The 23971-nt window shown below is 47.1% G+C and overlaps 2 protein-coding genes across 5 annotated transcripts; both read right to left on the reverse strand.

Moving 5' to 3' along the window:
* Positions 1 to 2035: 2035 nt before the first annotated feature.
* On the reverse strand, positions 2036 to 3638 carry ltc4s (leukotriene C4 synthase). Its single transcript, XM_041048010.1, has 5 exons — positions 3482 to 3638; positions 2925 to 3024; positions 2774 to 2844; positions 2588 to 2669; positions 2036 to 2304 (listed from the first exon to the last, which is right to left on the reverse strand). Exons 1-5 carry the CDS (start codon positions 3537 to 3539, stop codon positions 2163 to 2165), a joined length of 453 nt encoding a protein of 150 aa, XP_040903944.1. The 5' UTR covers positions 3540 to 3638; the 3' UTR covers positions 2036 to 2162.
* A 97-nt stretch (positions 3639 to 3735) lies between these two features.
* On the reverse strand, positions 3736 to 22990 carry maml1 (mastermind-like transcriptional coactivator 1). 4 transcript variants are annotated; one of them, XM_041048009.1, is made up of 6 exons: positions 22660 to 22990; positions 21403 to 21700; positions 12902 to 14275; positions 9950 to 10189; positions 9252 to 9381; positions 3736 to 8048 (listed from the first exon to the last, which is right to left on the reverse strand). In XM_041048009.1, exons 2-6 carry the CDS (start codon positions 21691 to 21693, stop codon positions 7003 to 7005), a joined length of 3081 nt encoding a protein of 1026 aa, XP_040903943.1. In that variant the 5' UTR covers positions 21694 to 21700; positions 22660 to 22990; the 3' UTR covers positions 3736 to 7002. The 4 variants fall into 4 exon arrangements, with proteins under 4 accessions (XP_040903943.1, XP_040903942.1, XP_040903940.1 ...); XM_041048008.1 differs by having other exon boundaries at positions 12902 to 14269; positions 21403 to 21906; XM_041048006.1 differs by having other exon boundaries at positions 21403 to 21906.
* Positions 22991 to 23971: the final 981 nt, after the last annotated feature.

The following is a 23971-nucleotide window of genomic DNA, read 5'->3' on the forward strand; positions in this document are numbered from 1 at the left end:
TGGTTTAGGTTTTCTGTGTTTTTACCGTCGTGAGTTTTTCATCACACCCGTGAATCTCCGCGGGCCTCAGGGATCCGGGTGGAGCGGCCTCCTGTGATTGGCCGGGGCCGGCCAGGTGCCGGAGCTGCTGCGACGCTCGGACTGTGACGGAGACTGAAGCAGCTGCTGTCGGACGGAAACTTCTTCTGACGCTGGAAACAACAACTGCTGCTGTCAGAGCCGAGAGGACGCTAAAAATACACACACATCCACATTCCGCACGCACGCACACACACACACACGCGCGCGGATCAGTGCGTGTGTGTGTGGAGGACTTTATGTTGGAGCTTCTGTGTGTGGTAATAATGTGAGGGGTGTGTGAGCATACAGCACATATCTGAGTTAAGTGTGTGTGTGTGTGTGTGTGTGTGTGTGTGTGTGTGTGTGTGTTAATGTGCTGTGGTTCTTTATATAAACTGAGGTCGAGCTGCTCTATAAATAGTCATGAGTTCATTGTGGAGCAGATCTCAGATCAGTGTGAGAAAATCCAAACACACCAACCTCAACCTCGTCTCACAACGTCTGTCTCAACACAACACACACACACGTCCACGTGTGTGTGTGTGTGTGTGTGTGTGTGTGTTACTACCAACCTGCAGCAGCAGATTCGTTTCGTTGGAAACGAAATCTCTGTGTGGATCACGATCAGAGACGAGTTCAGACCCGTCAGAGACTCAGAGGCCGGGTCCACATCCAGACCAGGGTCCCTCCCTGACCTGAGTCAGAACCAGAACCAGAACCAGAGTCCCTGCAGGCGGATGCTGCACTGAGATCAGACACATGGATTCTGTTTCCCACAAAACGTATTTGCTGTTGATGTGTTTTTAAATCAGAGCTGTGTACAACAACAACAACACAACAAAGACAACAGTGCAACATGAAGTAAACAAGAGAAGCTGTGATCAGGAGCAGTGAACTGTGACGCACAGAAACACAAAGGTCTGACTCTGAGCTTGTCAGGTGGTGAGAGTGAACCCAGTTTATAAACCTCTCACCTGGTATCTCACCCTGTTTTACGTAAGATTCGCGCCGGAGTCTCGTGTTTTCAGAGACTTTTCCAAGAAAAAGTCATAAAGGTTTAATTAAAGTCTTGTTGTGCCTGAAGGCGACAGATCACATGACTGAGACACAGAGCGCTCAGTGTCCGCCCTCCTGAGGCTGCACATCAGGACTGAACACACTCATCACCTCCGGGTTTTACCTCAGAGCTGTGATTGGTCAGCAGATCTCAGAGCTGTGATTGGTCAGCAGATCTGAGGAGGTCAGCGATGAGTTACACTCTGATGTTATTAACTGTGTGTGTGGTTCAATAAGCTGCTGCTGTGGATTATCTTATGGGACCTCTGATGCTTCATCCACGGAGACCTGGACCCTGCAGTGAGTCTCAGCTGCTGCTGCAGCGCCATCTGCTGGCCAACCTTCATCAACACGACCACATTAAAACCGATGAAACAGACGTGTGGTCGTTCGTTTGACTGTGGACGAGAGAGGTGGACGGAGGAGAACGTTCCACATCGTATGGAATGGTTCTGTCTCTGACTGAAGTTTGGTTTTGTTCTGGTTTCCAGTTAACACCAGTTAAAGACACTCACACCTACGGGCCATTTAAAGTAGCCAATTAACCTAATGTGTGTGTTTGTGGGAGGAAGCCGGAGAAAACCCGCGCAGCTCAGGCCGGGGTTCGAACCTGCGACCCTCGTGCTGTGAGGCGACAGTGCGAACCACTGCACCTGTGACTGTGTGTGTGTGAGTGTGTGTCTGCCATTGACTGGCGACCAGTCCAGGGTGCAGCCCGCCTCTCACCTGTAGTCCACTGGGATAGGCTCCACCCCACCGCGGCCCCGGCGGATCGAGCGGTGTGGAAAACGGATGGAATCTTAAAGAATCTTCAGAAACGAGACTTGATCGTTTTACCTGTTGGATTTGGACACAGCTGACACACACTCACTGAACCAGCTGATATTAAAGACACGATGATCACATGATGAGAGCAGTGAATGAGTGACTTTATTTTCAGACTGACGCATCATCAGTTTCACGCTGATGGAACAGAATAACGCGCGCGGTCCCGTCTCCTCCTCCTGACCTCTGACCTGTGCTTCTTCCATTCCTCCTCCACTTGTTCAGACCAGGTCGAGGACGGAGCCGATCTCCTGCAGAAGGTCCACGTTCAGGTAGACCCGGCAGAACGAGAGGAGGACACCGAGAGACGAGAACCCGATCAGAACCCAAAGGATCTGAGCGCTGAAATACAGAGGGGCGAGCCTGAGAGAGAGACAGGACATCAGTAAAGTGTGTGTGAGTGTGTGTGTGCACCACTACACAACTGTGCACACGCACATGTCCAGTCACAGACAAACTCCTGCAGTAAACACAGACATCACAGGCAGAGGACGCATCTGAGACTGAGGCGGATTTTAATCAGTTAAACTGATACAAACCTGCAGCCTGGTCACTGCGTCATTCACCGAGTCACAGACTCATTTTAAATAAGGCTGAAAAGACAGGTGAGACAGCTGAGACAGCTGAGACAGGCCGAGCCTCTTACCGTCCCTGTGCAGACTCTGAATATCCATGGAAGTAACGGAGGCGTCCGTATAAGTACAGCAAACCACAGACTGAGGACAGACCTGCAACACAGACACACAGTCACTGCCTGGACACGGTGGATGTCCCTGCATGGACACGGCGAATGTCCCTGAAACACTGTGACCGCTGCTTCCTGTCTCATCACCTGGGCTGAAGAAGACTCCGGCCGTCCACAGGACAGTGATGAAGATCGGGAAATACTCTGAACAGTTTGCTCTGCACACAGAACAGACCTGAGGTCAGTGTGTGACTGAATCCTGAGCGTTTCACAGCTCTGAATAAAAGCTGAGACTCACTGAGCTCTGAAGACTCGCTCAAACTCCGGCGGTCCGGTCGTGGCGGGCGGAGACACCGAGTACTTCCTCCGGCTGTAGATCACCTGGAGAGAGAAGTAAGCTGGACACACACACGGACACACACACACACACGGACACACACGGACACACACACACACACACACACACACACACACACCACACCTTTATTTACAGCTCAGAGGTCAGCGTGGAGAGCAGAGGAGCAGAGACGGGACGGATCAATACGGGTTTTTATTCATATTAACATGTAAAAGTAAATGCAAAGTTGATTCATAAAAAACTTAAAAGTGGTGACAGAGTGAGGATGAAACACTGAAATGAAACTAACCTTAATAAATACAAACAACAATAAAAATCAGTTTTCTGTTTCCACATGAAGTCTGGTTCAGGTTCACGAGTCTTATGAGCACATGCAGATAGAGAAGGACACTGTAATAAACATTCACTCACTCATTCATTCATTCACTCACTCATGTAGAGAAAAGAAAACCTGATGGAAAGATGATGACATGAACTTACCCAGCATGCTCTCTTACCTTGCTCTAAGACGGCGAGCACAGTCACAGCAGCGAGGCCGACCGCCTCGTCCAACATCTCCGCAGAGAGACGATGAGTCAGAGCCACAGGTGAGACCGAGACACACACCTGGACTGTGACAACGCTGAGGGAACACACACACAGCAGCAAACAGCCCGGAAACACACACACAGGTAACGCAGAGGGAGGGCACACCTGCAGGGGGCGGGGCCAAAGCACACATCCACTGGTTAACTGTCTGACTGACAGCAGGTCACGGTTTACCTGGTTAACTCAGTGAAAACACAGCACACACAGAAACACACGCAAAACAAAGGTGTTTCTAAAGAACTATATTTACATAATACTCTTGTTTTACAGAGAACATATCAAAAGTATAAAATACTTACAAAACATCGGCCGCAATATATAAAAATAACATCTATCTTCTCCAGATCATTAGGAAAGGCATACATACAAAAAATATATTTATAGACATTTACACAGAGCCCGTTCAGAACAGTGAGGCCCAGAAAGGCCCGGGAGGCCGAGCCGAGCCGAGCCGAGCCGGGCCGAGCCGAGCCGAGCCGGGCCGAGCAGGGCCGAGCCGAGCAGGGCCGAGCCGAGCAGGGCCGGGCCGAGCCGGGCCGGGCCGAGCCGGGCCGAGCCGAGCAGGGCCCGGGCCGGAAGCTGAAGGTTCGGCAGGAGGATGAAAACATGAAACCAGCCCCAAAAATAACTTTACAAATAAAATACACAACAGGTCTGCAAAACAAAATGCATACGCTTCTTTGAAGAAGTCAAAAACAGTACAGTAGATAGAACCACCGGTCACAGGATGACAGACGCACAGTTACAGGCTGGAAAAGATCCGAGAGCGGATGATGAACAGTCAACAGGATGTTTGGGGTCTGAACCGTGAGGACACAACTCTAAACCAGATCCACAGTGAAGGTCCACGTCAGGGTCTGAACCACGAGGAGGAAACAGGTTCAACACTCGAATGTTTCATGAGCTGCGTTTAGATCAGAGTCTCTGTGAAAGAGGCCACAGAGTCAGGATTCTGCTTTCTATCTCACTGACTTCAGATCAGTAACTGCATCGCTATCAGAGTCAGGAAAAGTCAATGTCACTAAAACATCCTCATGACCCGGATCTTAGTGACTCAGGCACAGACCTCGCGGTTCACAGGTTTTCCTTTCAGACTTTACACCTGCTGTCTGCAGACCTGTCTCTAACCTGTTCGCTGAGTCGTTGGATTCAGCTCTGTCTCACCTCTGCACACAGGTGACTCTGGCCTGTGGACTCTTTCACAGAGGCTGTTTGTGTGTCCTCGTGTCAGTGCTGCAGGAGGAAGTGCAGCTCCAACCCTGATGAGAACATTTCCATTTTAACCCAAACAGAAAGGTGAGAGTGCGAGCTGCAGTGCTTCCTGTGTCTCTGCTGGTCAGGAGCTGAAGCTCTGAACTCACCTGTAAAGGACCATATCACTGTTTGTGTTTCAGTTTCACTGCTCTGTGATGAAGAGTCAAAAAACCTCTGCACAGCTGAATGACTGAGTCAGGTGCTGGCTGCTGAAGACAACATGAGGAGCAGTAACAAAGAAGACAAAAAAACTGGACTCAAACATCCTGGTTTTTTAATCACAGGATTTTCAGCGTGTGGAAGAAAGGCCACGGAAACACTCAGCACTTTCTTCCACCTGCAGAAAATGTTTCTCTGAAGAGTCCCGAGCAGACTGTCCTGCACAGGGATCCCTCCGACACTGGCTCCAGGACCAGAAAGTCCATATTTGTGATTATTTCAATGAGGGAAATTTCCATTTTCCAGTAATCAGCTGTGCAGTCAGTCCATTCAAAGGATCGTCTGGATAATAATAAAAAAAAAACACTTTACAATACTGAGGATCATTTCCCTAAACAAAGCGCGCTGCATTGTTAGAGATATTTAAATAGTTCCCAGCAGCGTGTTTACAGATATTTCCCTACAGTATGAAAATCAAGCATCTGCTGGTAAAGTAATACCACAGAGAGAGAAACAAACTAAAACAGGCTCAAAAATCATGACAGCAAGTCAAACATGGTCAGTGATCATTGAAAGTGTTTCTGATTAGTGAACGATGTAAAACAGTGGTATGGTCCTTTACAATGACGCGCTCGCTTCATGCTCATGCGTTCATTTCCTGCGTATTTTCACCTCATCTGAAAACCTTCAGTTCTAGTTTGTTAGAAGAGAAAGAACTTCGAGGTTTCTGAAACTTGTCTGACACTCACAGAGTCGTGCTGACGGTCTGTAGGTGGCGCTGTGGAGGAGGGTACAGTGGTTTAGCACTGAGCCATAGGTTCAGTAGTAGTCTTGGTTCAACTCCTCCGCTCAGTCATCGATAAACACTGCAGTGTGTAACACAACATATACACACACAGACTGACTCGACTTCGGTGTGAAGTCACAGCTCGACAGCTCAGGTGTGTCACTGGATCACACACACACACACACACACACACGAGGCAGAACAGGACCGGACAGTTAGAGAGCAGATTAACGTGATGCAGCGAGTGACTGAGTGAAACCAGGACACATTCAGGGGAGAGATGGTGAATCACAGACTCCAACATGAGAGAAAACATGAGTAACAGCCTGAATCTCCCACGTTAGAACACGTAAAACTTATCTTCTGCTGGTGGTCGAGCTCGGGGCTGTAAACTGAAATGATTCAGCACGCGTGAGCAGAGTTTAACAGCAGAGCATGATGACTGAGATCAGAAAGAATTTTTCCTACTGTTCTACCAGGTGTGTGGTTGAGCACTGAGCAGTTCATTGTTAAATTGGCAGATTTTTGAATGGAACCTGGTGTCTCCTCACAGAAGATGGAGTCACACATCAGGGCTCAGCTCATCTGCCACTGAACTGGTTTCATTTCTTACCAGCGAGCGAGCTGAGAGATTTCGTTTATTTTAAACCTCGAGGGTTCGCCTGACGGAGCGGTTCAGCCTCCGTCTGCTGAGCCAAAGCGTCTCTGAGCAACAGGCCAACAGAGAGCTGAACGCCCACAGGGACTGTGGCTGCTGACAGAGGCTGTGGGAGCTCAATCGGTCTCCTGTGTCTCTAACAGCAGGAAAACCAAACTTCCACGTTTCTTCATTGCGTTGCAATGATGTGGCAGCTGGCTCGCTCACCTGTGGGTGGGATTATCGTTCTCTGATAAAATGAGAATGTGATACAGTCCCAACATATCAGAGAAGGACACATCTCATCCACAGGTCAGTGTCTGAAAAAAAAAAAACCTCAAATATACCTGCACACTGACATGAACCATCAGCTGACTGGTGGTCGTTTCTCATTAGCTGGGTGGCTAATGCTAACACAGACAGATCAGAACAGTGCTGCTGTCGGTCTGAAATAAGGAATCAGTCTTTTCGGTATGGCTGTGGCAGGAAGTCGTCAGCGGCTCGTCTCCCACGCTGCCACCGCGCAGGTTCAGCAGTGCAGCCTCTCAGCTCCGCAGGATTCAGGTGCTCCAGGTGAAAACAGGTGTGTTTAACTAATGATGGCTGGCGAGCAGTTCGTCCAGGTCAGCCATCCACTCCTGGGGGCTCTGACCCTTCAGCAGGGAGTCCACCAGGTCGCTCTCTGCTGCGAAGCTCCCTGAAGCCACGTTGTATCCAAACGACACCTGCTGCTGCTGATTAGCAGTCCTGCTCACCTGGTATCCCTGGTTACACTGCAGTCCCTGCCGACCGTTGCCCTGCGGCTGTCCAAACGCCACCAGGTCGGGGAGGACGGCCTGGTTCTGATTGGCCTGCTGTTGTTGAGTCTGCTGCTGACCGGCCATCGGCTGTCCCAGGCTTTGAGCGTTGGGTGGCGCCCTCTGCTGGGCAGCAGCCATGTTTGTCTGCATCATCTGCTGGCCGGGGTTCAGGCCTCCCATTGGGCGACCTCCAGGGTTTGCACCAAAGGGTGCGGCGGTCGGTGTCATCTTGGGAATGCGAGGCTGCTGCTGCATGTGGAAGGCGTTGGGGGTGTTGTTGAAAGCGTTGGGGGGCAGGCCGGCGTTACTGGAGGGTGGCTGGTTGGCGAGCTGCTGCTGCCAGGGGGCGCTCTGCGCGGCCTGTATGCTGCCGGGCATCGAGCCGGGCATGTTGGCCCCCATGCTGTTCGGTATGGAGCCCGGCATGCGGGCGGCGGTAGCAGCCAGCTGCTGCTGCTTCAGCAGAGCAGCGTTGGGCTGCGTCTTAAGGTGCTGCTGCTGAGTCAGAAGGTTCTGCCTGTAGGGGGCGCTCATGGGGCCCATAGGCTGGCGCTGCATACCGGCCTGCTGTGGTGGGTGGGCCGGGTGGTTGGGGTGAAGGTTCATGTTGTTGTAGAGGACCTGCTGGACGTCCACACCGGCGCCTCCCCCTCCGCCCCCACAGGACGGCAGACTGATGTCAGTCTGACTCGCCGTCGGGGGAGGAGCTACACCACCAGCTGGCCCGCCGCCCTGGCCCATGTTCATACCCATCATGCCTTGGTTCTGAGGGAACATGCGCTGCGACCCAGGGGCGGGGCCTCCCATGGAGCCAACGCTGCTCATTGGCTGAGAGGAAGCTGTGAAGAAACAGAAGCAGTTCAGAGCGATTAAATAAACTCAGCAGCTAATTATCGTTAACACTTCTGTAAAGAAACACTGAATAATAGTAAAGTTTACAAAAATTCAAATTGAAATGAAAATAATAAAATATTTCTGCTGTCTTTAATGTCTTCCTGCTAAGTGCTCTGTAAATGCTGTTTCAAATGCCTGATAAGTTATTTTTAAAGCAGCAGCAGTGGAGCTGTGAAGGACAGTTTCACCGCTCAGACGACAGTTTAATGCAGCAGAGGTCTGAGACGCTCAGCGCGGAGCCAGCACACGATCTCTGACTGAACAGTTCTGATCAACTGTACGGCTGCTGCTATTTTCCAGTCAAATCAGTGGTGAGCATCATTTACACATTCTCTGAGAGACACGTTTGTCCTGAACATCACAACAACAACAGCTGTGATACAGATCAGTCCTGACAGCGGGTGTGTGTCAGTGTGTGGTTCAACACATCCTGCTGCTCAGGTGACCGAGCTCCTGGTTTGTGCTTTAAGTTTATTATTTTAATTATTAACGACGCATACATCTCATTTAATTTAGCAGAATATGATTTGTTGCACTATAAAATGATACAAAAGCAAAAACAAGCAGCAGAAATATTTCATGAATAATTCATATAGTCTGCTGCTCATGGCACATCACAGTCATAGATCCAAACAGAAAGTTAAAATTATTATCACACAAAAGAAAAATCACGTTACTTTTAATCGGTCTCTTTTAGTTTTAAACTTTATTTTATTTTAAATTAAATCAAGGGCTGAATCGTCTTCTGACTCTTCATACATTCAGTGGCCACTTTATTAAGTACACCTGTACAATCTAATGTGGTCCATTACAACTGCTCAGTCATAAGGTCTGTTTATATGATGCTTATAATGTTCAGTGTTAATTCCATGGTATGTTCTAACATTCAGGTCATGTGGTGACGGGGTTGTACAGGACTGGATTATATTTAGAGGCGTTTCTAATATTCTGACCCCTCCTGTGACAGAAACACTCCTCGGTGTGGTGTAGTCCAGTGCAACACCACGTGTAACTCTGACCTCAGTGATAAACTCACTGAATTCACACATTTCTACCTCTGTCCCCAGAAACTGAACATTATGAGCTTTGTAACGATGGATGTTCGGGCAGCGTGTGCAACAGTCAGGTGGAACTTCTCGTAGCCGTACCTGTAAACTGGTTGACTGTCTGCTGTGGGAAAGGGTTCTGATTGGCCGGTTGTCCTGGCTGGTCCTGGTACTGTGGTGGAGGTCGGGTCAGGCGTATCTGAAGGTGCTGGTCCTGATGACGCTGCTTCTCCTGCACAGACAGAGTTAGATACTCATCAGACTTTTTCCTGGTCCACAAATCGTTCACCCAGAAACCGCAGCTCAGCGTGAAACTGACACGTTAACCACCGCTTGGCAGCAAAGCTGTGTCTTATAAGACAGATGGGATGTAAGGTCTTTTTAACATAAAACCACAGTTCAAAGACCAGAGCTTTACTTCCAGAGGCCATCATTCACTCTGAGGCAAACAGCACAGTCACAATCAGCCTGGGATAGATGGAGAAAAACTCACATGCTGAGACCATGAGCAGACCAGAGAACAAGCTGCTGTGAGATCACCTCTGCAGGCAAACAGCTCCCTCTAGTGTCCAAGAGCAGAAGAGTTCACAGGCTGCTCAGTTTAGACAATGAGAAGGCTGAGGAGTTGTTCAGGGCTCCTTTCATTTCTCAGCTGTCTCCATGAACCATGGAAACCCGATGAAGTTTATATATATAAATATATCATATATAAAACTCTGAATCTCATGTTTCCTGTTTCTTTATGCAGCATTAAGATCATTTAGAGACAAACACCAGTTTTAATGACAGGTGTAACACACCTGTTCAGCCATGAGCTGCTGCCTCTGCATATACTGCTGCTGTTTCTGCTGCTCCAGGATCTGCTGCTGTTTCAGCACCGCTGCCACGGCCGCCGGGCTGCTCATGTATGGTGCGTTACCATGGTTACTTCCCATGGCGTTTGGCCCCGGCTGGGCTGCCATGCCGTTGTTCCCGGTCGCAGATGCCATGGTGTTGGCGGGGCCGGGGCCATGTGGGGGCGCAGGATAGTTGTTCTGGTCCTGTTAGAGAGGGACATAAAGATGATGCAGACCTTAATGTTTCCACCAGGGGGAGCTGGAGGGGAAACGGGTTGGTTTTGGAGGTTAGGTTAAAGGTTAAGGTGACAGGTTAGGTTACAGGTTTCATTAGAAAATATTCTTTACAGAACAGACTGTGTTTAACCCAAACACCTGCTCCTTTTGCTGCTTTTTAAATACTGTTTTTAGTCTAAAATGCATTTGTTCCAGAACAGATGCTGGATTTAATGTCCATCTGCTGATGGAAATTTAGAATTTAGAAAATTTAGAAAAAAATAATATTCTCAAGAGAACGGATCCCATCTGGAAGACATCATGAAAAAACGTTCCAGGACAAGAACCCCTCTTACTTTCCAATCAAAAAAGGCGTCAGCTAAGGGGACACCTCAGGCTGTAGTCCTAAAAAATACAGACTGACGTCCAGTGGAGCTGACGCTAATTACTTTTCCAATTACTTTTATTGTTATTTTGTCAATAAACCATTTAGCCCGCTGGACAGTTGCTAAGTATACAACTTACTGAGAGACCCCACACAGTCGTCTTTGGCTGTGCTGTTGGCAGAAATGTAAAAAGTTTGCAGAGAGTTTCAGTGAGAGCATCAGTGATCCACAGTTGGGATTATAAAGCGTAAAGTGCAGCAGGAACAGAGCGTCCCGTCTGCTGGGAGGAAAAATACAAGCAGGAGCAGCTATATTTAAATACACAGAGAGAGAGAGAGGGAATATGAAAGGCTGCTTTGTCATCGCCTCCCTTCACCCCCCTGGTGAGCCTTAGCAACCAGCTGCTTGACCCACACACACACACACACACACACACACACACACACACACACACACACACACACACACACACACACACACACACAGTCGGTGGATGTTAAAGCGTGGGGCCCAGGCCGGTCTCAGCAGAGCAGCTGAACAAAAGGCCTCCCTGCTGCAGTCTGACTTCACCTCCTCTCAACACCACACACTCAAACTGCTCTGCACTGGTCTTCATCTGCACCTGTTGGACTAAAACCAGTACAACCACAGGCCAGTTTGAAATGTCCTGTGGCATGCCGCCTGGCCTTCCCTCTGGCACCACCATCTGGACTCCATTTACACTGAACTATCAAAGTCTGATTGGCATGGAGTGCCATGAACTATCCTGATCTCGTTCCTGCTCTGCAGAGGATGAACCCCTTCGATTTTACGCAGCAGCCTTATTCAGAAGTTCATCAACTTAAAATATTGATATAATATTTCGTAAAAATTTCGCAAGAATCTCCTGAAGCTAACGTGATTAGACGAGCTGATGGTGTGACCATGTATTATTTACAGTTTAACACAGCACGAAAGCTGTCCCAGCAGAAAGTTGGACAGACTGTCCTCCACTGTGTCCACACTGTACCTAAAATCTGAGGAAAGCTGAGCGTCAGGCCGCAGTCTGAGTTCGAACTGGATCATCATGCATCACTCCACCGCAGCCATGTGGGAGCGTGGAGCGGGGTCTGGGTTTATTTATTAGATACCCTCTAAAGCCCACTACACATCACACCTAATACTAACGTTAAATAAATAAACCAGGGAGTACTGAAAACATTTCAGTGTGAAACAGTTTGAGGAAAACAAGCTGCAGACCTGCTCTCCTTTAAAAGCCGAGGGGAATGAAGAAGCATGCGAGCATGTGTGTCTGCGTGTGTGTGTGTGTGTCTGCGTGTGTGTGTGTGTGTCTGCGTGTGTGTGTGTGTGTCTGCGTGTGTGTGTGTGTGTCTGCGTGTGTGTGTGTGTGTCTGCGTGTGTGTGTCTGCGTGTGTGTGTTACAGTCCAGGGATGTGCTGCTGGCCTGGTTATGAAAGCAGAGCGGGAACACACGGCTCAGCCTGTACACTTGTTATTGTTGTGGCATCGTGATGTTTGCACGGATGCTACAACAGGACTCAGTGCAAACTGAGCAGGAGACACTCAGAGAGCCAACTCCCAAAGCTCACTGTCAACCTGGTTAACCAACAGCACTAACTGTGTCATCATGGTCTCACATCATCACAGACGCTAACTCACTGTGTGCCATTACTCAGTAAACATTTACCAGATAATACTCATTTATCTGTCGTCATAACTTGAGCTAATTTTGCATCTCATGTCAACGCTGTCTAATATTCCTCCGCCCACACAGATATAACCGTGCTGTGTGTCTGGCTCACATCACAGTGAGCTTCTTCATCAAATCCTTTATCACAGTCCTTTAACCTTCTTCAGACACCAAACACCTCCACTGCACAGGACCACTTTAAAAGTTCCTTCTCTTTCACACTATATGGGTCTGCAATTAATTCATTATTATTTTTTCATTACTGATTAATGTCCTGATTATTTCTTCCATCTTGTCAAAAGACTAGAGAAATGCTGTTAGCGTTTCAAACAGCTGAGGATGATTTACTATCACATACAACGAGGAAAGCATCACAGCCTCACACTTCAGAAGCTGAATATTTGGTATTTGGAATATTTTTTACTTGAATAATAGGAATAAATAAGTAACATGAATGAATTTAATACCCATCGTAAACACTGACGAGGACATTACACAGCCACTGCAGATGAAAAATGTAAATCACCAAAATTATAAATGTGATTACTGTGCAATTAACTGTGCAGCCCTCCATGTTAAACCATACCAGATTATTTGTGGTGTTTTAGTGTGTGTGTGTCTTACCTGTGTGTGTGGCATGTGTGCGCGGAAGTTCATGCTGTTCTTCTGTTTAATCTGCTGCTGTCTGAGCATCGACAGCAGGACAGCCTTGTTCTGATTCTGGGTGTTGGGGGGCCGCGGCGGTCCGGGCCCCGCCTCAAAGTGTGACAGGGGTTTGGTGTTGTTGTAGTTCAGCATGGTGGCCGGGGCCTGAGCTCCTGGTGCCGGCGGGTGGCTGAGAGGAGGCCCTGAAGTTGGGTGACCTAGCATGTTGGTGTGCCCACCGGGCCCCGGCATGTAACCGCCGGCCCCTGCCTTGGGAGAACCCTTGTTGGGCTGACCGGGCATGAGCAGCTGCTTCTGGGCGTTGGGATTGAAGTCCTGTGGGTACAGGGATGGACTTGTGGGCTTGTCCATACTAAACGCGCCCCCCAGTGGGCTCTGAGATGTGTTGGCCATCTGGGGCCAAGGCGGGGGGTGAGCATGGGGCCCTTGGTTGTGGAACTTGGCCACTGACTGTGACTGTTTGTGCTGCATCTGGCCATGGAGGTTCTGGGCTCTCTGCTGCTGGGCAGCCAGCTGCTGGAGGTGCTGGGCGGGGGAAAGGTCTTTAGGCCCCGGGGGCCCCGGAGGGAGGAGGTTGTTGGGGGGAGGCTGAAGCTGCCTGGGGGTAGGAACTGGCTGGGATGGGGGCAGAGCTGGAGATGAGGCGGAAGAGGAGGCGACAGGGGAGCTGGTGGGGTGCGGAGGAGGTCCAGAGGAGGTGGACCTGACATGGGGGGAGCCGGTGCGAGAGTCCTGCTCAAAAGCTGCCGAGGCTGGGGAGAACTCTGTCTTAATGCTAGCCAGGTCTGGAGGAAGTAGTCCTTGGGATGACTGGCCTCCCCCTCCCCCTCCCCCTCCCCCTCCTCCGGCTCCTCCTCCCACCACCCCACCCCCTGGAGTCGGTGCCAGCTCCAGAGGGTCTTTCCGGTCCTCAAAGCCATCGTTGAGAATGTCCTGGATGTCCTCATAGGGCACAGAACAGTTCAGCTCCTCCATCAGCTCCCTCCACTCCTGCTCGTTCAGGTTAAGGTCGGGGAACAGGCTGTTGTTGCCTCCTCCTGACGGCGGCATGATGGGCAGGATGTCATCCGGCTCCTGCTTCATCTCCTTCCGATGGAAGTCCAAGCCTGGTTCCCCGCCGCTGTCCGTTGACTCCCCCGCAGGCCCGTGGGTCCCATTAGACTTCAGAGAGTCGCTGATGCCCAGCTTGGAGTCCAACGGGGAGCCGTTACTGGTGCCGTTGTCCAGACAGGCCTTTTTGTTCGGGGGGAAACCGTCACTGAAACCGTTGACTTGATCTCTGCCCAGCGGAGAACCAGCACTCTCCAGCTTCCTCTTCACCGTCTCCTGCAGCTGGAGAAATGAACAGAACCATGATTATGATTATTATCATTATAACCATGATTATTATCTAACAGATTAGTTCATTATAGCTGCAGATTAATCTTCTGCCAATCAATTAAACAACGATAATTTCAGTTCTCAACTATTCAAGCATGAAGACCAGTTGTAGTTCAGTCTCTTCATTTAGATACTTGCATAATGAAACCAGGTTATTTTGGGTGTGATGAGTAGCAAAGCCAGCTGCTGAATTATGACAAAATTTCTATTTCAGTATGTGCAGAGGCAGTTTCTCAGCTGCAGGGGGCGCTGCAGCTGAATGAACAGAGCTCTGAGGGTTGAAGCCAGCAGTCACTGGGGTAAAAAGCTGCCCAGCCTTTGAGCTGCTGCTGTTAATAGAATCAGCTGCAGGCTGGCTTACATAACGCAGATAACAAAGAGCTTCCTCAGAGCAGTCAGCAGATCAGATCTGTCCACTCCGCAGGCAGCGAGACCCGCCGGATCTGATGGGAACACTCAGAACTTCCTCCACAGCCCGACTCAAACCGCATCAGCTGATCCTCACACGGCTTCACTGTGTGGGTTTTACATGCTCTCAACACCTGTAGTCTGCACGAAGAACACCCAACAGGTGAACGCAGGCGAGGCCGCAGCCTTTATTTTAGAAACGTGAGACAAACTCCCCCAACCAAGATGATCTCGTTTTTTCATTATTCTGTTTGTTTTACTTAAAGGTGCTGAATATGTAAGTATTCTATATGTAAGCATTCTGTGCCACCGAATGTCGTTTCTTGCTGGGACGGGTGGTGGTGGTGACGGTGGTCTCTTACATGTCAAGAGCTTCATCCAACTCTTGACATGTAAGAGAATGAAGTTTGATACTGAACTCACAACTTTTCTTCTCAGCTGGTAAGTAAACAGCTGTTGATGCCAACGCTGGCTTGCATTTTACAGAACACACAAATAATCAGTAAATCGAGAAAATAACTAGCAGATTAAATCAATACTGGTAATAACTGTTTACTGAAGCCAGCGAGCATCTTGGGGCTGGTGGGGTGTGTGTTATTTTTAGGTTATTATCAAAATGAAAACAGGAGAATTGGAACTAATCGATGATCAGACTAACTGGGTCTGAAGTCATTTATGTAAAAGAACAGAAATAAATATAAAGGATGGAATAAAATAGTAACAAACCTACTGTAATAGAGTGTGTCCTCAGATAACCGCCCTAATTATTAAAAGCTAATGAACAAAAGAACAAACTTTATACTGTTATCAGTGTCTGGTGTAAAAGCCCAATCAGAGCATCGAGACAACAAAGGCTCATTTATGAAAAACAACCTCTGATCCACAGAGAAAGACATCAAAGACAAGAAGTCTGTCAAAGTCTGAGCCTGACTGAGCAGAGCGGCGTCACAGTGTGGAGAAAGGTGATGTCTTCCCCAAAATATGCTGAGAATTTCCTGATTAGCCCGACCGGTGCCAAAATGGCAGCATCAACACATTTGGTCAGACGGGTTAGCTAGTAGCTTCTAAATACAGTTAGATTTTTATTTGGTTCTTATCCCTTTTATCATCTTGGGGCCCCATAAAGAGTCGCTGCCAGAAGTCTGGGAACCATGGAGTTTAGAGTCTTTCTTACACTTCTTAAACTTTTATTATCTTCACAGCAGAGTTCAGTGACCTTGTGTATTTCCAGGCAGAGTTTCACCCTCCGGTCTGCTCTGACTGTGTGTGGGTGCAGAGGCTGTAACAGAGGGATGGGTCTCTGTCGTCACAGGAGTTTCTGCAGCCTCATTTTGTCAAAGTCGGGAAAAGACCGATCAAAGCTTAAAAAACAAACAGATCACAGAGTCACAGATTAAAATCAGAGAGTTTCAGTTTCTGTTCTAACAGACAGTAACTCACTGACCTACTCTGTGCCTGGCGAGCCCTCTATGTTACGTCTCATCTTTAAAAACCAAATTTACAACGAAGCAGCACGGCGTGCGCTGAGTAACAGAGCGAGATCAGGCCGGAGCCAAAACGTACGGGTTTTCTGAACAAGCGTGTGCACCAGTGTTGGAATTCTTCAGGACAATTTTAAGACGCTTGTCCAGGAATCTTTTAAATCACTTTCCTCAACATTGTGAGACGGAGCATTTTTAGCCCTGGTGAAGCTATGAGCTCTACTGACTGTCAGGAAGCTGCTGAAACAAAAATTCATAAAGTGTTTTTTAACCAAAAAGTGCTGGTGCTGGTTTCTCATAGGTGATAGTAAAGTAAACGTCTGTCTTGCTTGTCCAACCGTCAGTCCAAAAGTTCTGGGAACTTGTGGCGGGCATCTTTCACTTTTTGCTGACATTATTACACTAAATGTTCAATGATGTATTTCCAAAAATGAGTTGTACATGCTGAAGCAACCTTCATGGAAATAAAGATGACAGAGAGAAAAAGAATGGGGGTGGGGGCAGTCATGGTGAAGAGACAGCGATGGACAGAGAGACACCGCAGTGTGTTTGCTGAATAGGAAAAAGGAAACTCTGGTGACTCACTGAACTCCTTAAACCTGAAATACTGGTCTTACACCGCCTACCGGTTACCATGGTTACAGACCTGGGGTGGGAAAGGGGTACAACAGAAGATTTATTGCCATCTATTGGGGGTGGTGGGGGTGGAGGTTCCTGCCACAACCACAAAGCCTCTGTGCCAAGTACATCAGTGGGATTCTGGGTATTTGAGTCCTTGGAGTTTGCAGCGCTCTTCACCTGTCAGGTAACACTGTACTGTCATCAGTGCACTGACACTACTACGACTACTACAAGTCATACTACTGCTATTACTATAGCCAAAACTACTACTCTTCCTAAAATCAGGAGTTCCTACTGTTCCTATTACAACGCATACTACTGTTACTACGGTGATTACTAAATTCCAGTGCTTGTCCAGTGTGACAGGAGATAACTGCTGTGGCCTCAGCAGGTCCCAGAGATCAGTCCGCTGCTGAACTGTCACTGAAACGCCGACTGACGGTCAAACCCTGCGCTTCTTCCTCTTAGACTGTGGAAAAACAGGCATTCACTGAAACAATAAGGCAACGCTTTGGAAGAACAACATTAAAATCAAGCTCAGACTGTTCTGAAGCTGGTGAAAGTCTGCGTATTTAACATTACAGTTCAACAGTCACATCAATAAAAAAATAAATAATTAAATAAAGGCCTCTGAATATCTTCAGAGTGACTCATCCTGAAACCTTTGGCTCTGGCTACGCCACAAAAATCCAAAATATCTCATGTGTTTATGTCAGTTTATCGCAGTTTGCATGCTTTCTTCATCACCGCTGTTTCTTCACTTCGATTCTCACTTTGCAGTTCTGGTATTTTTGAACATTTTATTTCCTTGACTTTTAGAGGCATTTCCCTTTATGTTTATTTTTCTACGCAGCTGTAAACACTCAGTAACCCCTGGAACCAGACTGATGCTGGCAGGCTGCTAAATATATTTACATACATATGAATTACTGTATTTGTGTTCCAATTTACAGTTATTTATAATTACTGCACTAAAAAAAATTAATAGGCAAAGTGTATTGTTAAGCAGGGATGAAATATCCTGCCCGTGTGTAACAACAGAGCAGCTGTCACAGTGGAAATTACTGTTTTTAAAAATGTTTGTTAAGCATTTCTGTGGTTAAATTAATACTCTGATTATTTTCTTCTATAACTGTAAAATGTCGTTTTATCCAACAAACAGTCCAAAACTCAAACATATTCAGTTTACTATCACACATGACGATGAACAGCAGCAAACCTTCACCTCTGAGACGCTGGAACCAGGTGATGTTCTTCATATTTGCTTAAAAAACTTATACAACCTTTCCATTGATCAGCTCATTGACTTACTGACTAATTGTGGCAGTTTATCATCTGACTTTCTGCTGTTGTATTAGTATGAGATTTTCTTCTACTCTCAAACACTGATATCAGTATCAGCCTCTAAACTCTCCGATCAGCTGGCCTCTGCTGATGTTTGCTGTGAAAACATTTAATATTATTATTAGCATCTGTATATAATTTCAGTGACACCACTACTGAAAGACGCTAATCACAGCAGCGCAGAGGTGATTTAGCCCCGCCCCCTACAGCAGTGACACACAGGCTGCAGTGGAAGTTGAGCGGAGTGAGAGCGAGGCGTTTCCTGACAGGGTTCAGGACCAACACGGTGATGAGTCAGCTGGGAGGGGGCAGCGGGGGGTTTCTGCTCATACTGACTCACCTCTCAGGACTCCAGTCAGCCTTTATCAGCCCGTCTCTGCTGAGAGCAGCTTTACTCTGCCTGACACACACATACAGACTCACAGGGCGTCTGCCGGTGTCAGACAAATGCTAAGTACCCCAAAAAGTCCTCGATGGAACTGCTGGAACCACTGTAAGAACCACTGTAAGAACCACTGTAAGAACCACTGTAAGAACCACTAGTACCTCCTCAGAGGTCAAGAGAACCCCCTAAAAGACGTCTAAAATCTTTTGAGTGACTGTTAGATTTTCCTGAAGACTCACAGAAACACCTCTAGACACTTAGCACCCCCTCATTCACCTCTAAACATTGTTGAGGATGCCCAGAACCTTCTCAGTGATCAGGGCCTCCTCCTCTAAACGGTTCTTCTGGTACTGGACCAACTCCCTTTATGCATCAGATAGCAGTTTTCCAACCGGTAAGTACAGTCCTGATGCAGACCTGCTGTGATACTGTGAATGGACTGTACAGTTCTCCTCTCTGCTCCTCTGCTGTCTAACCACAGAGTTTCTGGTGACACACCTGTCCTCTGTCTGACGGGACATGTGCTGAAGTTGGAAAAACTTTCTCAGACTTTGACGCAGAGGAGGAAAAACCTTTCATACAGGGCAGAGGTAAGCAGACACCTGCTGCAACAGAGGAAGGGGTACATTCAACTGAGAACTATCCTCAAGTACAATTAGACATTTTTACAGCAATTCATTTTTGTTTTTGTACCTCATTGTGTTTTTCTTTCCATACAACAATTAGTCCAGTAACCAGAAAAAGTTTTGATAATCTATTGATTGATTGATTCATTTTTCAAGCAAAAGTAGTGAAATGGTTCAAATGGTTTAAATGATGTGACAGAGAAAGCCACGAGTGTAGAATGAGCAGCAGCAAAATACTGTAATAAATACTACAACAAAACAGGAGGAGGTCAAAGGTCAGAGTCTAGAACTGAATGACATTTGGTGTCTTGCTCAAGAACACTTCAACAGGATGAAGGCATTGAACCTAGCCAGTCTGTGTCTGTTAATGCAACCACACCGTCTGAAAGGAAACAAAGATCACGTGACCAGACAGCACAGCCACAAAAACAACACTTCCTCCTCCAGTCACGTGCCGCTCAGACCAAACAGCAGCAGGATTTCAGCGATCAGCAAACAATCGCTGAGATGAGCTCTGATTAACAAAGCCACCGGCTGATCTCAGTGAGACACGTCTCAGACCGAGGCTGCAGCTGAAGGCCGTCTGAGACAGAGAGTGACAGCTGTGGCACAAACATGGTGAAATCTATGGTCTTCAGTCCAAAACAGTGCCACCACATCACACTGCGAGTGAGACGTGTCCACCAACAGACAGTTTGGAGCTTTGGTGAACGAAGACCAAAATAACTCGCATACACAAACCAACCAATCAGAATATAACATGAAATGATGCAGAACACACGGGTCGGTGGAACATGTCATACATATGTTTTTAAATAAAGTTTGTGCACACACACACACACAAACCAAAACAATGACAGCGAAAGGAAACAAAGCTCATGTGACTCTGGAAAAGAAGAAGAAAACCTTGCAGAGATTTAAGACTGAGACAGGATGAGAAGCTGCACCTTGCACTGTCTACACTTTAAATGCTGCCTGCAGCGTTCAAGTCTCTTTTTTACTGTGTATATTTAGTTTTTTCTTTTTTACTGAATGATTCCCCCAAATGTTTAAACTAAGTGACCGGTGAACGCTGACTGCATAATGGCAATAAAGATTCTTGATTTTCAACGTGAGCGCAGCACAGATGGCTCCTACAATGGGCGACACGCTGATGACGTGTCTCTGCTCTCCTGTATTCTTTTCCATTTCCATCAGCGCTACGAGTCAACGGGCCCTCATGGCCCAATCGGACCGCCTCAAACCTTGCACCGTGCCACATACAACAAACTTACACAATCTTAACCAGACCTGTGTCAAAAAAACTGACGTTTAGCTTGGACTGTCCACACAGTCAATCTGCAAGTGCTGAGGTTAGATTTGGACATCCATGCATCGCTGAGATATCTGGAACTGATGCGACACACTCTTCACGTCTTCAGCCTGCTCTTGACTTAAGAAAGTTTAGTCTGCTAGTAGTCGTAAATTAAATATATAAATATAATAAATATAAATTCAAATAATTCTGTGGTAACTCTCCTTCTGTTCACATTCCGTAATTGTCTTGAGTTCAAATCTGTTTTTTTTATATATTAGAGCTGCAACAAATAGTCAATCAACAGAAAGTAAATCAGCAACTATTTCAGTAACAGACTTATTGTTTCAAACAGTTTTTACTTGGACATCAAGTTTAAGTCCAGCTTGAACCTGACTGACCAAGACTGAGAGCAAATTATTTTCATTATCAGTGAATTTACCAGGTATTTTCTCGATTCATTAGTGAATCCTTTGAGCTATAAAATGTCCAAAAACTGTGAAAATGAGTCCAAGATGACATCTTTAGGTTTTTTTTACTGTCTGACCAAACGTCCAAACCCCAAAGGTAATAAGTTTACTCTCACAGAAGACAAAGAAAACATTAAAGAACTAAGGAGTGAAATTTCAGCTTTAGCAGCGACTCTTCACTGTTTGGTTAACATAACCCACCACTAATGTCTTGCCACTGTACCCAATCGACCATACCAAACATTACCGTGTGAAACATTTGGTGATAGTACTGTATTGTGGGTTACCTTGTGATTCCCACTAGTACAGAACTTATTACAGCAACATGAGTGTGTCTGAGTACCACTCCTGAACACTGCCTGAAGCCCCTACAGCTGTCACTCTGAGAGGTTTATTCCTGCTCTAACACCCAGTGAGTCTCTGTACAGCCGGTGTTCAGTGCTCACTCACCGCTATCAGGGTGCTGTTCCGGCTCTGTTCCGCCGTCGTCCCTCCGCTGTCTCCGAGCTCGGCGCTGCCGCCGCCGCTTCCCGGCGCTCTCTGGCCGGCCTGGTCGCCGCTGGGCTGGGGCTGTCGGTGCTTGTTGGACCGCTTGGCTTTGGCCTGCAGGCAGCGCTGGTGCAGGGCGAAGGTCTGTTGCCTCTCCAGTTCTAGCCGCTCCAGCGCCGCGTTCTCGTAGCGGCTCTCGCAGCTGTTGTGATGCTGCCGGAAGAGCTCGATCCTCCGGCGGAGCCTCTCCATCACCGCGCTGTGTCGCGGTGTAACAAAATCCGCCATCATCAATACAGACTTGCAGTAAACTCCCGGCTCAGGTTTCGTCCATAAAATGCTGAATTTGGCTCTTTTTCACTCTGGGCGTCTATACACCCCCCTCGCCCTTTACAAAGACTCCTGTGCTGGCTCCATGGAGGCGACCTTTGTCTTGCTAATGGCCTTCAGTCACAGCGGCACTCACTGCCGGAGAGGAAAATTAAGGTTTTTGGGTGCAACACCGTTCAGCCTCCTGATTTTACTCACTTGAACAGAAGTGTACACTATTAACCTTGTTATGTACAACAGCTCATTTAACTTGCTGTGTAAAACAGAGGTACTGGAGTCTTATTACAGAGCCGCATACCGCCTGAGTTTAACCCCAAATCGAAAACACACACCTCATGTATTTATCGCCGTGGTATGAAAACAAACCACAGCCCGCAACTTCTGGTACAAACACTTTAAATCATTACACTGCATTTAAATCTCAATAAATAAAACATTGTTGTCGCTGTCTGGCCATCAAACAAACTCCCGTCGCGCTAAGTTAAGTTAGCACATTCCTCCACTCACAAATCAAAGTTGGAGCGTCGAAAATTCCTTAAAAACTATCCAAACGGCCTTAAAATCTGGCTGTTTTGGAGCTAGTTGGCATTAGCTTCTGGCTTTCCTTCCATGTATTTATTAATGATGGTTTTACAGCCCGTGGCGGCATCGTAGCGGCTCTCCAACTTGTCTGAAACTTTATTTTGCTCAAGTATTCCGAGTTAGCTTAGGTAGGTAGCCAGCAGGAGCTAGCTAGCTAGCGCTTCTGAGCTTCTTCACAAACTTGAAAACGATTACTCCAATAATAAACACACCATTTTATCTAACACCGCACTTTCACACACGAGAAAACAAAACGAAAGAGCTTTCCAGACAACGAGAGCTTAATTAGGTTTTAAATTCACTTACTGTGAAAGTGTAGCTGTCCGCTCTTCCTACAGCATCTGTCTAACAGCTGATCCTCCGCCTCCGTGTAGCCGTTAGCCGCTAGCTGCTAACGCTGTGTTTTGGGTAACGATAGCTCGACTAGCTGGCTGGCTAGCTAGGTTGCTAGCATTAAACATTTAAATAAAGCATCATACTTTAAATTTATTTCTCCCGAGGTACCAGCGCAGATAACCCTCCCCGTGACCGAGCCCGAGTCGGGATATGTACAGCTGTAAGGCGGAGGTTGGTCAGTCAGAAGGGGCTAACTCGGTCCCTCTGTGCTGCATCTATTGTTTTCCAGCGGACAGGCAAGTCTACGCCGCCATCTTGGGAACTTTCTCTTTTTTTTCCATCAACCACAGGAGGAATGTCCCTGCGCCCGCCTCACCAATGATTGACAGCAGGGACAGCCAATAGAGAGCAGCTGCAGCGTTGATAGACAAGAAATAGCCCAATCAGAGCCTAGAACACGCCCAAACTTCTTTAATACCCGAATTATTAATTTTCAATTAAATTTTAGCATAATTATATTTTTTCCTACAAAGTCTTTGTAATAGTGACATGGATTCAGTGAGTTACTCTGTGGATTACAACTCAAATCCTGTCTTTTTAGCCTGTATTTGTTCACATTTCGGAAATAAATAAGCGTAATTCACTATTAGCGGTTCCTATTTGTTATATATCTTTGGATGTATTGACTATATATTGACTATCAATAGTTCAAGTTCTGCTTGTAATAGGGGCATCCTCGGTGACTGCCCAGGGCGATGAAACATGAAATGGAATTCGTCTTCAGTCTCATCTAAAAGTCAAACAAATTCATTCTTCTCCTCTGGGTGCCAGTACACCTGCCTGTTTCCACAGCTGGCAGTGAAGCACCTGAATGGAACTGTGAAAACAGAGATCTTTGACTCTGCTTCACATCAGGTTCCACACTATTTGTTTTTCATCAAACGAGTTGTTCTTAATTGAAGTTTGTACAAAACATCCACAGATAATCTTTCTTTGAGCCTCATTAATATTATGCTGTAATCAGTTTTTTTTTAAAATACTGAACCAGTCATGCAAAATAAAGCTTTCACCTCACTAATCCAGGAGTGTCCTTGAAAAGTGTCCCAGTTAAAGATCTTTGCAGTGAGCTGCCGTTCAGGTGTGTTCACGGGCCTGAATCACTGATGAACAACACAGGTTTAAGTTCATGCTGATGAACTGGTCATTGTTCTGTAATGAATGTGAAATTAACAACCAGATCAGTTCGATATGAAAGTACTGTAGTCTGGATCCGTCTCACCTG

This window comes from Toxotes jaculatrix, chromosome 10 (assembly GCF_017976425.1).
Source record: "Toxotes jaculatrix isolate fToxJac2 chromosome 10, fToxJac2.pri, whole genome shotgun sequence".
Classification (NCBI taxonomy): Eukaryota; Metazoa; Chordata; class Actinopteri; family Toxotidae; genus Toxotes; species Toxotes jaculatrix.